At 42.4% G+C, this 12,986-nt stretch overlaps 2 protein-coding genes across 4 annotated transcripts in view; one reads left to right on the top strand and one right to left on the bottom strand.

Annotated features, from left to right (window-relative positions):
- Positions 1 to 7,944, bottom strand: part of Tatdn3 (TatD DNase domain containing 3) — a 24,667-nt gene extending 16,723 nt beyond the window's left edge. For all 3 annotated transcript variants that reach the window (XM_023710319.1, XM_004626859.2, XM_004626860.2), the window contains exons 1-4: positions 7,841 to 7,944; positions 6,051 to 6,083; positions 4,803 to 4,876; positions 3,727 to 3,811 (exon numbers count right to left, since the gene is read on the bottom strand). In XM_023710319.1, the coding sequence (XP_023566087.1) occupies positions 3,727 to 3,811; positions 4,803 to 4,876; positions 6,051 to 6,083; positions 7,841 to 7,906 (258 nt within the window). In that variant the 5' untranslated portion in view covers positions 7,907 to 7,944. The remainder of the gene's footprint in view (positions 1 to 3,726; positions 3,812 to 4,802; positions 4,877 to 6,050; positions 6,084 to 7,840) is intronic.
- A 65-nt stretch (positions 7,945 to 8,009) lies between these two features.
- The window catches only part of Nsl1 (NSL1, MIS12 kinetochore complex component), a 31,589-nt gene continuing 26,612 nt past the window's right edge, over positions 8,010 to 12,986 (top strand). The window contains exons 1-2 of the mRNA XM_004626932.2: positions 8,010 to 8,259; positions 11,331 to 11,409. Coding sequence (XP_004626989.1) covers positions 8,026 to 8,259; positions 11,331 to 11,409 — 313 coding nt within the window. The 5' untranslated portion in view covers positions 8,010 to 8,025. The remainder of the gene's footprint in view (positions 8,260 to 11,330; positions 11,410 to 12,986) is intronic.

Raw genomic sequence — 12,986 nt, 5'->3', positions numbered from 1 at the left:
TCTCTCTCTCTCTCTCTGTCTCTCTGTCTCTCTCTCTCTCTCTCTCTCTCTCTCTCTCTCTTTCTCCTTAGCTTTCTAATTATTAGCTGTAGATAAAATCCATGCAAGTTTGTGGTTTCAAACTTTATCTTAAGAGAATGTAACTTCCTGCAAGTGTTCTGATAAAGTCCACTGCCCTGCAAAGTCCAGACCATGGGCAAAGGGTTAGAAAAATCTGAAGGCTTCAAAACAAAGGAAAAACAAAAACAAAAAAACAAACAAACCTTGGGCTGGGGAGATGGCTCAGTGGAATAAGCTCTTCCCTGGCAAGTGCAAGGCCCTGAGTTCAATCCCCAGTTCCACAAAAAACCCCCCCAAAAACCAAAAAAAACAACTAAAGGGGAACATCCATCTCGGGGGTACACACAGACCTTCTCTTTAGAGTAGGTCAATATGACCCATTTTAGCTGCACAGGAATGATGATCTCTAAGAGGGAAAGGACATTCCTTAAAAGACTGACTTCATAACTATTCTGAATACTCAAGTCAGTGCAATTGCCATTTTGGCATCTGCCTACCTTTATGCTTGAAGGTACATCCTTTTTGCTCTCTGAAAAATCTATCATTGTGCAATAAACTCTACCTACCCTCTATATGATGGTCTACCTTTTTTTTTTTTTTGTACCAGGGATTGAACTCAGGACCTTGCGCTTGCCAAGAAGGCACTTGTTCCACTGGGCTACATCCCTGGCCCTGGTCTATACGTCTTTATTTAAGATCTTTCATCAGACACAAAGAAGCAAGGTATGTGGCCAGTTCTTGACAACATTAGGACCTCATGATGATAGGACCCAGCATCCTAATAACTCTATCTGAAGTCTTCCTTTTTGTGTAAGTTCAGGCTATCTGGATTCGTGCTTCTAAGAGACAGCTCTCTCTCTCCAGTGCTGCGAGCAGTGGCTGGCTGCTCAGTAAACACTAGCTGTCTAAATAATGAATGCCTGGCTTAAGAGATAGCTCAGTGGTCTAAGCACCTGCCTGGCAAGTGCAAAGACCCGAGTTCAATCCCCAATACCACACGCTGTGCCAGTCCCAGAACCCTAGGCCTGGTGGCACAGGCCTCTAATCCCAGTGCTGGGGAGGTTGACATAGGAGGATCACTATGAGTTTGAACTATGTAATGGGACCCTGTATCCAATAAATAAATAAAAAGAAAAATTAAAAATAATGAATGAATGCCTATGGCATAAACTTCTAAACAGTACAGGTACTGCAGTAGACACAGTGTGCTCCTGCTGACCCTCAATATTTTGGGAATTGTGACTCTGGCAATACAGTTAATTGCATCACACTCCACAGCTCAGGAGAACAATAGAATATGCCTTTTTCCAAAGTGATTACAACTTAGTTTTGAAATAAGCAGAACTAGCCAGATGTGAGGTATGCCTGTAATTCCAGCATTCTGGGAAGCTGATGCAGGACTGCAGATTCAAGCCCAGCCTGGGCAATTTAGCAACTAGTGAGACCGTCTATTAGAACAAAGAATATGAAAGGGCTGGGGACGTGGCTCAGTGAGAAGGCCCTGGATTCAACCCCTAGAGCCAAAACACAGATGCAGAACAGTGCTGGGTCTCTTCAGGAGAGGAGAGAAATGTATCACCATGAAATATAATGGCCTGCATGCTAACCTGTTCACAAGTAACAGACAGTAGTTGCACCTTTGGAATGGGACTATGGATTCCCATCCCTCTGTGTAATAAAGTAGCCATGAAGTTGAGGTCCTGGTGGTGCTAAGTTTGGAGATGAGTGGGAAACCCAAGCCACATTAATGGCTGTGAGTCACTGAGACCCCGCGGGAGGTGTGTTTGCAGAGGGCATGATTGCAGAATAATTTAGTACAGAAAGAGTACTCCTCCGGGACGCCTCAACCTTCAGAGAAGAGCCCACTGCCTTGAACCCACCTCCTGTTCCCTTGCAGAGCACCTGTGAATCCGTAGCTTTCTCTTCCTTTTCTTTTCTTTTTTTTTTTTTTTTTTTGCAAAAGTAGTATGACCACAGGATTAAAAATTGTGGAAAAAGCCACTTACAATTCCACCAAATCATTATAATCACCATCATTTTTTAAAAAATTATTTATTGATTGATTTGGTATAGCATCTCCCTACGCAGCTCAGACACAAAGTGATCCTCCTGTCTCAGCCTCCCTAGCACTGGGATTACAGGCCTGTGCCACCACACCTGGTTTCAGTGGCTGGCGCAGCATGTAGTACTAGGAATAGAACCCAGATCCTTGTGCTTGCCAGACAGGTGCTTAGACTGTTGAGCTATCTCCCCAGCCCATTTAGCATCATTTCTGTGTTTTCTTTCTAGTCTTTTCCTTTATAAACTATGTTTTTACATGTGTGTTACTAATATTCCATAAACTTGTATCCTGCTTTTATCCCTATTATGATAAATAGGGCTGGGGAGATAGCTCAGTAGAATAAGCACTTGCCTGGCAAGCGCAAGGGCCTGAGTTCAATTCCCAGCTCCGCAAAAAAACCCCAAAATATTGGAGACCTATTACAATAAACATATTTTTCCAAGCAATGGCCGTGACTCATCCACATGGCTGACACTGACAAAGGATCTACAATCTGAGGTACAGGATCTCAGGATAAATCCTGAGCAGATTTCACTGAGGTTATCAGATCCAAAAGCTACAACTCTTGTTGCATAGGTCTTGCTTTATCTTGGTCTTAACCATCCAGCAGAAAAGTATAAAAATGAAGTATAAGAAGTAAAGCCATGGTGTTTTGTTGAGCTGTAGGGGACTCAGGTCAACAATTTCTGACATTGCCAGTCAAGCGGAAGACCCAATACCATTATGGACTTCTGGACTCTTTTAGAATATTTTGCTGAGTTAACACACCTGTAACATTCAAATAACGGAACTAAACAAAAAAGGGGATACAGATGAATGTCCATTTTGTATCTGTGTATTCAAAATGGTTAGGATAGATATATAGTTACATTCTCTTAATGAATAGAGGGATTTGTTCTAATAGTGTTTGTAAATAGAATATCATGTCCACATCTTGTACAGCAATTAACCACTAGGAAGAATGCATGTAATGTGTTAATTATTGAAAGTGTCCTACCAATTTGGTTTGAAACTGTTTCATCGCTATTTGTTTATCAACAAAATTATGGGAAAAAACCCATATTTTTTCTTCTCTTCCTTCCCCTCCCCTCCCCTCTTCTCCTGTCCTCTTCTCTGAAGCAGGGTCTCACTATGCAATTCAGGCTGGCCTTGAGCTCACTTTGTAGTCTAGGCTGGTCCTGAACTTGCAACAATCCTCCTGCTTCAGCCTCCCAAGTGCTGGGATTACAGGCATGCGCCACCACACCTGGCCTGATACACATTTTCTATAAATGCATATTTAACACTACAAGTTAGTGAGTAATTCCTTCATCTCTGAAGCCCTGGGCTATTTCTATTTTTCTCTATTACAGATAATGTTACAATGAACATATTGTAAAAGACAGTAGTATTTCTTTTGGGTGATTTCTTAGATTATAAATTAGAAAGAGGAGGGGCTGGGGAGATGGCTCAGTGGAATAAGCGCTTCCCTGGCAAGTGCAAGGGCCTGAGTTTGATCCCCAGTTCCACAAAAAAAATAAAAATAAAAATAAAAATAAATTAGAAAGAGGAGTATTAGGCCAAAAGTATCATCTTTTATGGGTTTGTGTTTATGTGACTGTTACCTTTAAGGTGACATTTCTTTGGTCTTCCAGTGAAAGCCCTTGCACTGGATGAACACCTAAGCAGGGCAAAATGAACCCACTGTACCTAAAAATGGAGAGAAAAATTAAGAGGATAATGTAGACTAGGAAACTATGATGTCCGTTGGAAACCAGGCTATGTAAGGGTTAAACTGCTAACCATGAAGGGTCCTGGACCTGTATTTTTTTTTTTTCCTGGACCTGTATTGGAAAAGCTCACATTCCCAGTGCTCTGAAGCCAACACCAGCGCTGGCTGAGGAAGCCTGGGAGAAGGGCTATGGATACTCCCTATTCCACAGCAATAAAAGTGGCAGCCGCAGAGATCAAACAGTTCTCTTAATTGGCAAAACTTGCTGCCTTGGCTTCTCAAGACTAGCCATTTTCACAGGCTTTTGCCTCTAATGTGCCCTCCTCTTCCAGCACCGCAAAATCTATGAAAACCTAATAAATATAATGATACAGAGTCCTTATCTCTACTCCTAGAGAGCTTTGGGTTTTTGTTTTTGTTTTTTTTTTTTGGCAGAACCGGGGATTGAACTCAGACCCTTGCACTTGCCAGGGAAGCGCTTATCCCACTGAGCCATCTCCCCGGCCCCAAAAGTTCAGAAGGATTTTTTTCGGGCGGGGGCTGGCTCATCATGCCTTAAGGTAGGCCCGGTAAGGCATGAGGATCTGGGGATCGAACCACAGCATCCTGAGCCTGAGTGGAACCACGGCATCCTGAGCCTGAGTGCTTTGTTTAGCAGACAAACAACTGAGCTGATGGGCAGGCCCCCGCTCCCAGAGAGCTTTCACCTTCCTGGACTCCCTCAAAACCATACCACGTGTCTCTTTTTATTTAGGCCTTCACCATAACTCATTTTAGGAGTCTAGGGAGTAGGCCAAGTCCCCAGCAGATGTCATTCTAACGAACAAGCACAAAATAACCTCTTTTTAGGGCCATGTTAATAGACTTTTCCCCCTCACTCTCTTTAAAATAGGTCTCTGATATTATAAATCTAACATCACAACCATGTTCTCACCAGCACCCCTTTAAATATTTAAGTAAAGGTAGCACCTTTCTGAAAGTTGAATAATCTTTTCAAATTCTCCTGAATGCTCAGCAACTGCCACAAGGGCCACAATGTTGGCCTGAAAAAACAGTACGGATAGTTAAGAGTCTCAAATAACACACAATCAATAAAAATGAAGTGAAATATAAATATTACACTTAATCTACATAAATCTATGAGCTAGGTTTAGAAATATAATCAAGAACTTGCCCAAGATCGTTAGGCTTATGTGACCCTCGAGTCCAACATCTAATGAACCTGAAAGTTGCTCTCTGTAAAACTGCATTAACATGCACTTCTGGCTCAATATGTCAATTTCTGAAAAGATTACATATTGCTAGTTGCAATACATTTTGTAAACACTTCCAAAAATGAATAATTTGTCTTAACAAATCAAAATGTTCCAGAAAGCTTTAATACTATATCCCCTCTCTCCAGAATAATACGAATTTAGGGACTATCCAGAGAGACCAATTGATTTCACAGTGCTCATAACCAGGCTGGTTTCAGGAACACATTCTGAACTCAGATTAACCTGTCTTTATCACTTTCCCAGTGTGTGTCTGCAGACCACTGACTATTCTTCAGGTCTTCGCTTTCTCATTATCAAATGGGGAAATGGCTGGCTGTAAAACAGTAACTTGACTGTGAGACACTAAGTGAGATAAAGTTGACAAGGGGTTTAGCTCAGTGCTTGGCACATGGTAAATACCTAGTAAATGCCACCTGTTATGATTTGTGTCTAGGTGTCCCCCCAAAGTGTCATGTAGTCTTGGGGTGGTTTCTGAATGATTCTTGACTGAATGATTTGTGACTGATTCTTGATCCAAAGCTGGGATTATGGGTGTGAGCGCCCTGGGGCAGATACTCTGTATTACAATGTAAGCAGGGGAGAAGGGCTAGCTAGCTGCCTAGCCGCTGCCACTCTTTTGCTGTCTTGCTCTTTGCCACCACAAACTGCTGCCCTTTGTCATGTGCCACTCTGCTTTGGAGCCAGCTGAGTATAGACTGAAACCTCCATTGACTGTGAACTAAACAAACCTTTCCTTCTTTCATTTTGGGTGTCAGGTATATTGTCCCAGCAACAAGAGAACAGTAACCAAGACACCAGCTACTATGAACTACTGAAGCAACATCACCATAGAATATCTAAACATAGTATATCTGAACAACACAGTAGTCCAAGCTAAGACAACTCAATGTTAGTAGGAAAAACAAAAACACAAAGGGGGCCATCATAGGCACTGACTCACCTTCTTGGCTTTCTCCAACACATCATCCAGATCCTAAAGTAAGCAAAAGTAAATGCCATTATTTTAGATGAGTAAGTAACTGACCTTTGGGTATGTGTATCAATGTGGCTGAGGTACCAAGAATGACAAGGTGAGCAAGGAATGGGGTGGTGGAAAGCAAAACAGCACTACCATCTTTTCCATAACCCATCTCCTATTTCCTCTTATTTTCAGGATGGGCTGGCCTCTTCTCCCACTGCACTAAAATAGAAATGTCTATTGTCAAATACAAAAGACATTTCTCTGTTCTCTCACATTACCCCTCAGCAACATCAGGAACCCCTCATATGCCCACCCTTGCTTTCCATTCTCGGCTTCTACAACACCATTCTCTCTCTCTCTCTCTCTCTCTCTCTCTCTCTCTCTCTCTCTGGTGACTCCTTTCTTGTCTCTTCTGGCTTTCCCTCCCTTTTCTGGTCTCAAGACCCTCTTCTCTTTTCTCTGCACTAGCCTTAAGTATCTCCTCTGTCCTTGTTGTTCTAAGTATCATTATGTTGAACCTCCAACTTTCATCTCCAACTTATAACTCTCCTGAAAGCATGCTTCACATTTAAAAATGGCTATACGACCTCTCCACGTGCATGGGATCAGGCTTTCCAGTCTGTCCCAAACACAGATCTGTCCCCACAACCTATTCCTTCTGTCCATCTCCTTCCTTCCCAAACCTCGCTCTTCAGTTATCTCAGTAAACAGCACTACCATCTTTTCCACAACCCAAGCTAAAATTGTGAGCTATCCTCAATTCTTCCCTCTTTCTCGCCCTCCACATCCAACTCAACTGTATGTACAACGGATCCCGTCTCTAACATGTCATCCCTCAGGATGCCATGGACTCTGTCTTTAAGATGTATCTTGACTATATCTGTAGTCAGACTTCTCTCAGACTCCCCTGCTCCACCGCCAGAATACTACACACCACCCTTCTTTGTCTATACATAACTGGTGTAGCTTTCATCCCCTTCCATTTATAGGCCACAGAGCAGCAAAACAGTCTTCATGTGGCTATCCGATCTTGTCTCTCAAAATCGTCATCTTTATTGGACCAAAACTGTTTTGTATGCAATCCAAATGCATTACTGACCCATGTCCCCTCCCGGATCTCCTGAAAACTTCTCTGGTCTGGTTTCGTCTCTCCTCCTGGCTCATCCGGACCCGCCAGCCTTATGGTAACAGGAATGGGCCAAATTCTATCCAGTCTGGGGCTGCAGCCCGCCCGCTCTCCACACTGCGGTAATTCACCCCCTTGCTTGGCTGCCTCTGTCTTCCCAGCCTTAAATGTGGCCTCTTAGGAGTTTTCCTCTGAAACTATACATTTACTTTTCCTACGCTATTACTAGTATTTCGTTTCCAATCAGAAACATTGTGCATCTGATTGTGTGTGTGTGTGTGTGTGTGTGTGTGTGCGCGCGCGGTCCTCCTGCTCGCTTCTCTCCCCTTCAGACCTGGGGCGCGCGATGTCAGTGGGGGACCACTGCCCGACGACAAACAGCCCGACCCCAGAGGGGACGAGGAAAGGACTCCAGGAACCAGGAACGCCCACCATGAGCTCTGTGGAGACGGACACTTTACTGGAACAGAAAGAAAAACTCGACGTGGTTGAGATTAAATAAGAAATCAGGCAGGTCGCAAAGCGTCACAGACAAGGGTCTGAGGGGAATGTGGGGCTTCGTGGTAAAAGAGAGAAAAGAAACTCTGTAGGGAAAAGACGGGGATCTCCTCACCCTCTTAATCTCCGCCTCGCCTTTACTTACGCCATCAAAGTCCGGATCCGAGAGGTGGCAGTGGCAGTCCACCAGCCCCACGCCCGGCGCCCCCATGGACCCCGGAACGCTGCTGCGGCGACGCCGCGCGTTTCCCGCCGGAAGCTCGCTCGCAGCACCCCAGAGGACACGCCCTTCCGCTCCCAGCGTCCCCGCCTTCAGTCTAAACTGGAAAAATGGCGGGAGCTTTGGGTCCGGCGGTCGACGCCGCTCGGCTGGACGAAACGATAGCAACGGGGACAAGCAGCCAGGCCCCGGTCCCCACTGCTCCCCGAGAGGACTTCCGAGTGCGCTGTACCTCGAAGCGGGCCGTGACGGAAGTTCTAGGACGGTGCGGCCGCTTCGTGCGAGACCTCGGGGACGCGCTGCCTGAGGAGGTTCGGGAGGCCGCGCTGCGAGATATGCAGTGGGTACGCGCCGAGCTAGCCGCCTCTTTATTGTCACCCTTGGCAGAGTTAGCGGTGTCCCCGGCTGTTGGGGAAGCAGCTCAAGACCCGCGAGCGGGGGAGCGTCGCCCGGGAGCCCCGTTTCCTTAGACCGCGGCGGCGGGGCGGCGGCTCAGGACGAGCTACGCGCGCGACGTTGCGAGCGAGAGGGTGAAGTTAGCTGAAATAAAGTATTTTCTGTAACGCTGCACCTAACGTACCGTTTTAACATGTAGGATAATGTAGAAACGAGCTGTGTTCACATTCCTTTTCGTACTAAGCATTTCAAGCCCGGTGTCGGGTGACACCGATGGCGCGTCGCCTTGGCGATGAAGCTGTATTTTGAGCCTTCCCCGAGTGGCCGGTGCGTGCTGTGCGGGACAGCAGTGGGCGTGCAGCCTTGATGGGTCCTGGAAAAGGGTGGCAGGCAGCTTTTGGTCTTTCCCTTGGCCAGTTTTAATTAGAGTGTCTTGTAAGTAGAGTGAAAGTATTTTCCTTAAGAATCTAAAGTAGATGAAAAGACTGTCTTAGTTATAAACTTCACTAGGATCACACCTGGGTTCCTTTATAAGACATTTCATCCTTTTTCGAATAGTTTGAAGATGATAGTTTTGAGGGAAAGACAAGAAATTGAGGGACTAAAAAGAATGCACGCAGTGTGTCTATACCTAGGGGTAAAGTTTAAAAGCTTACAGTGCAGCTCAGTTGTGAATGAAGGACAGACCAGTGCGAAAAGTGCAAAATAGAGATTGAGTGAAAGAGTGAAAAGACACGCCTCTTACTGTAATTTTGTATTCCAGTTTTTAATACAGTGACATGTTATTTCCTCCTTACAAGCAAAGCAAATGTATACAGATGCGTCAGGATGTTTTTAATAGGTTTTTTGTGGGAGAAGGCTGCACAGTTAGGACTTGTTGGAGATTGGGTGCTGGTATGTAAGACATACAATTACAGAAAAACAACATGGTTCAACCATTGTGTCTTATTTAATGAGTCCCTAAACTGAATCAAGGTAAGATTTAAAGACAGACTAAATACCAAGAGAGTTCACTTGTGTTCTATGTTAAATAAGAATAGATAAAAAGCAAAAGCTTTATGTTGATGTATCTCAAAAACTACATAATATAGTAGCATGTGTCTTTAAAATAGTATTGGTAGGATTGTACAATAATTTTTTTTTTTCATTTTCTGTATTTGGTACAGGGTCTCACTATGCAGCTCAGACTCGTAGTGATCCTCCTGTTTTCAGCATCCCAGGGGCTGGGATTACAGGTGTGCACCACCACACCAGGACTCAGTCGCCAGCTCAGTATGCCCGGGGGTGGGGCCAGTACAGCATGTGGCACTGGGGGTCAAACTGTGGTCCCTGTGCTTGCCAAAGCAGGTGCTTAGTCCGGTGCTTAGTCCGCTGCGCTATCTTGCTGGCCCTGTACAATAAATATTACAAGACAATTTGAATTGTTAGATAATGGAGTTGCATACATACAGTACATATTTATTTTATGTAAAAATCTTAAGTGTAAAATATATAAGATATAGAATATGTGTACTTTAAGTCATTCTATCATTTAACTTATGCTTATTTTTAATAATGCAAATGGAACAAAATAAATATTCATTTTAAAAGTTTAAGTGATGGTATGAAACAAAAGTCATCTTTGGATTTCCCTTTATCTTCCAAGCTTCCTGGAGATAAGCTACTATTTTGGCAATTCATTACCAAAAAGTGAACTTTTTATGACTCTCAGTTTATTTATTTATATTAATAGTGTCATGCTGATTGCTATTGACTTGTATTTTCTAAAAAAGTGATGTCTTTGACTATGACTTGTTAGTGTTTTGCATAGTTATCTGTTCTTTTTTTTAGGGTTTTTTTTTTGTGTGTGTGTGGGGGGGGTCTCACTACATAACTCGGACTTGTAGTGATCCTCCTGATTTCTGCCTCCCTAGTGCTGGGATTACAAGTGTGTACCGGCACGCCCGGTCTCCATCACTGGCTCAGCATGCCCCTTGCGGGGCCAGTGCAGTGTGTGGTGCCAGGGATCAAACCCTGGCCCCTGTGCTTACCTAAGCAAATACTTAGTCTGCTGAGCTATATCATCAGCCCTATTTATTTTTTGTAAATACCACATGGTATGAATTTTTTTATTGGAATTTTATTTTTTCCTCCATTTTTTGTTATTTGAAATTGCTTAAATGTGCTTCATTCCACACTGTCCATTGTTTTCCTGTTTTTTTTTTTTTTAATAGGTTATATTCCTACAAGTAAAATTGTTGGATAATAGGAAAGCCACATTTGAATATGACATTACCAAATTCCTTTAATTCTTTATTTTGTAATATATTATGAACATTTTCGACTTTACAAAAATAGATTAGTACAATGGATATGAACTAATCTATATGTCCATAATCAAATCTACTAGTTGTCAAAATTTGTTGGGCCTGCGAGATAACTCAGTGGACTAAAGCACCTGTTTAGACAAGTGCAGGTACAGCGGTTGGATCCCAGCACCACATGCCCCACCAGCCCTGCCCCTAGGATGGGCGGAGCTGGCTACAGAGTCTGGGGTGTAATGGTAGACCCTATAACAGCCAAATACATTGTAAAAAAAAATTGTTGCTCTTCCTATTTTAAAGCAACTTTCAGGTCATTGCATCTGTGTATATTTTTATTGTAAAGAAATAGTCCTTATAAAATAGAAATACATTTTACTTTATATTAAGCTTGTATATTTTATCTCTAAAAGCTGACAGTCCTTCAGTAGTATATAAACCATTTGTGCTTCTGAGATTCAACTGAACCCAAATGTGTTAGGTTTTATTTATGAAATTCATTTTTTGTACATCAGACTTACTCATGGGCAATATAATAGCTATCAGCCAAAATGTAGGTAGAATCAATGACAGAAATGAAAATTTCATTAAAAGAAATAAATATACTACTAGGCTAGTCATGGTGCTTCTTTGTATCCCTCACAAATTTGAAATTATTGTGAAAACCTTTGAATTCTGTATTTTAAAGCTGTTTTATGACTGGACTGAATTCGTTGCAGACTTTCGAATCAGCTATGCAAGAAAATGTCAGCATTAATGGGCAAGCTTGGCAGGAAGCTTCAGATAGCAGTTTTATGGGTACGTGTCTTAACCTTTTCCTCTGTCAACTCCTGAGATTTTTTTTTGTAGGTAATTTTATTTTGAATGGTATTTTTAATCCCTGTTTTTAGTATCATTTATTTTAAAATTTCTTTATTGGGAGAATGAAAAAATATTTGGAGTACTATTAAAGTCATGATCTGAGAGAAACAATAAGTACCTTGATATATAGATATATAGATATAGATACAGATAGAGACAGATATAGATATATATACACACACACAATCTGGCCTTTTTTTTTTCTTTGTGTTTTACGAAAGGCCCTACAGGGTGTTGAGGGTCTTTAGATCAGATTTGTAGTGATCCGCCTGTTTACAGCCGCGCAAGTGCTGGGATTACAGGCGCATGCCACCATGCCCATTCTCATTGGCCATCTCAGCGTGCCTCAGGATCAAATCTCAGGCCCCTGCACCTTTAATCCACTGAGCTAATTGGCCAGCCCTTATGCAATCTGGCATTTTAAACAGAACTTGGATTTAATTAATTCTCAAAGCCACCTTTGTGAGTAATTCAGTGGGAAATACTGTAGAACTATGCAGACAGTAAGATCAAGTAACTGTCAAAATCTTCTTAAAAAGACAAAATACTTTATTGGGCCAAAGAAGATTGATTGTACACTGATGGCATTGGCATAGCTAAAGAAATCAAAGTTGTAGTAAAAAGAGAATGATCAGCCTAGAAAGAAAAAAAATTATAAGAAAGGAAGTGATGGGTTACAGGGTAGAATTCCCCAGTGCTCATGCAGCAATGTCCAGAGAAGAGCTACCTTGATAAAAGAGCCATAGTGTGTCCTCTGTCTCTGTGGGTTAGTCCTTAGATCTGACCAACAAGCCGGGGTTAAGTGCTTTCAGGTTATCAGTTATGCCCTTGAGCTGATTCCAACACTGCCAAGCAACCTCCGTAATTAGAATTTCTCTTCTCAATAGTAAGACAGTACTTACTCCAGTAGATGTTACTGTCCAGCCTTTGGGGTTGTGTATGTCTATGAAGCCACCAAAATTCACTCTGATTCATATATGAAAACAATAGCATCAGTTTAACCAAATATTAACAGAATAATTTCTAATTAGTAGGAAAGAGTGTAACAAAATCAGTAGGAATACTTTCAGGCTACAGTTTTTCATTGTCTTTAACGCCTATGCAGTTTCATTGTTTGAAATTGCCATATTGCTCAGTCTCAGATTGTCTAGAGTGACATAATTCAGCAGTTTATATGTGAGTATTTCAGTAGGTTCAATAGCCTGTAGAAAGATACATTGATTTTATTGATTTAAAACATTAAGAAGTTAGTTGCTATAATTTGTCCCTTTCCTCTAGGACCATGAAGAGAAATAACTGACAATACTGCAGTGTACTTTTTAGTTTCTTCCATGGTTACTTAAATGAAAGGACCTATGCCAGATGCTGGGAAGTAGATGAAAACTTGTGGCCCTTCCTATTCAGGAAATTGTTCATGGGAGAAAATGATCAAGGAAATCCCTGCACTCTTTGGGAAGTGACCTAAATGTATTAGGTTAAGTTAAAGGCGTTTAATAAATGGAAGTGTAAAAAAA

This window comes from Octodon degus, unplaced genomic scaffold, assembly GCF_000260255.1.
Source record: "Octodon degus isolate 3935 unplaced genomic scaffold, OctDeg1.0 scaffold00017, whole genome shotgun sequence".
In the NCBI taxonomy this organism is placed as follows: domain Eukaryota; kingdom Metazoa; phylum Chordata; class Mammalia; order Rodentia; family Octodontidae; genus Octodon; species Octodon degus.
This window is presented reverse-complemented; position numbering and strand designations above follow the sequence as displayed.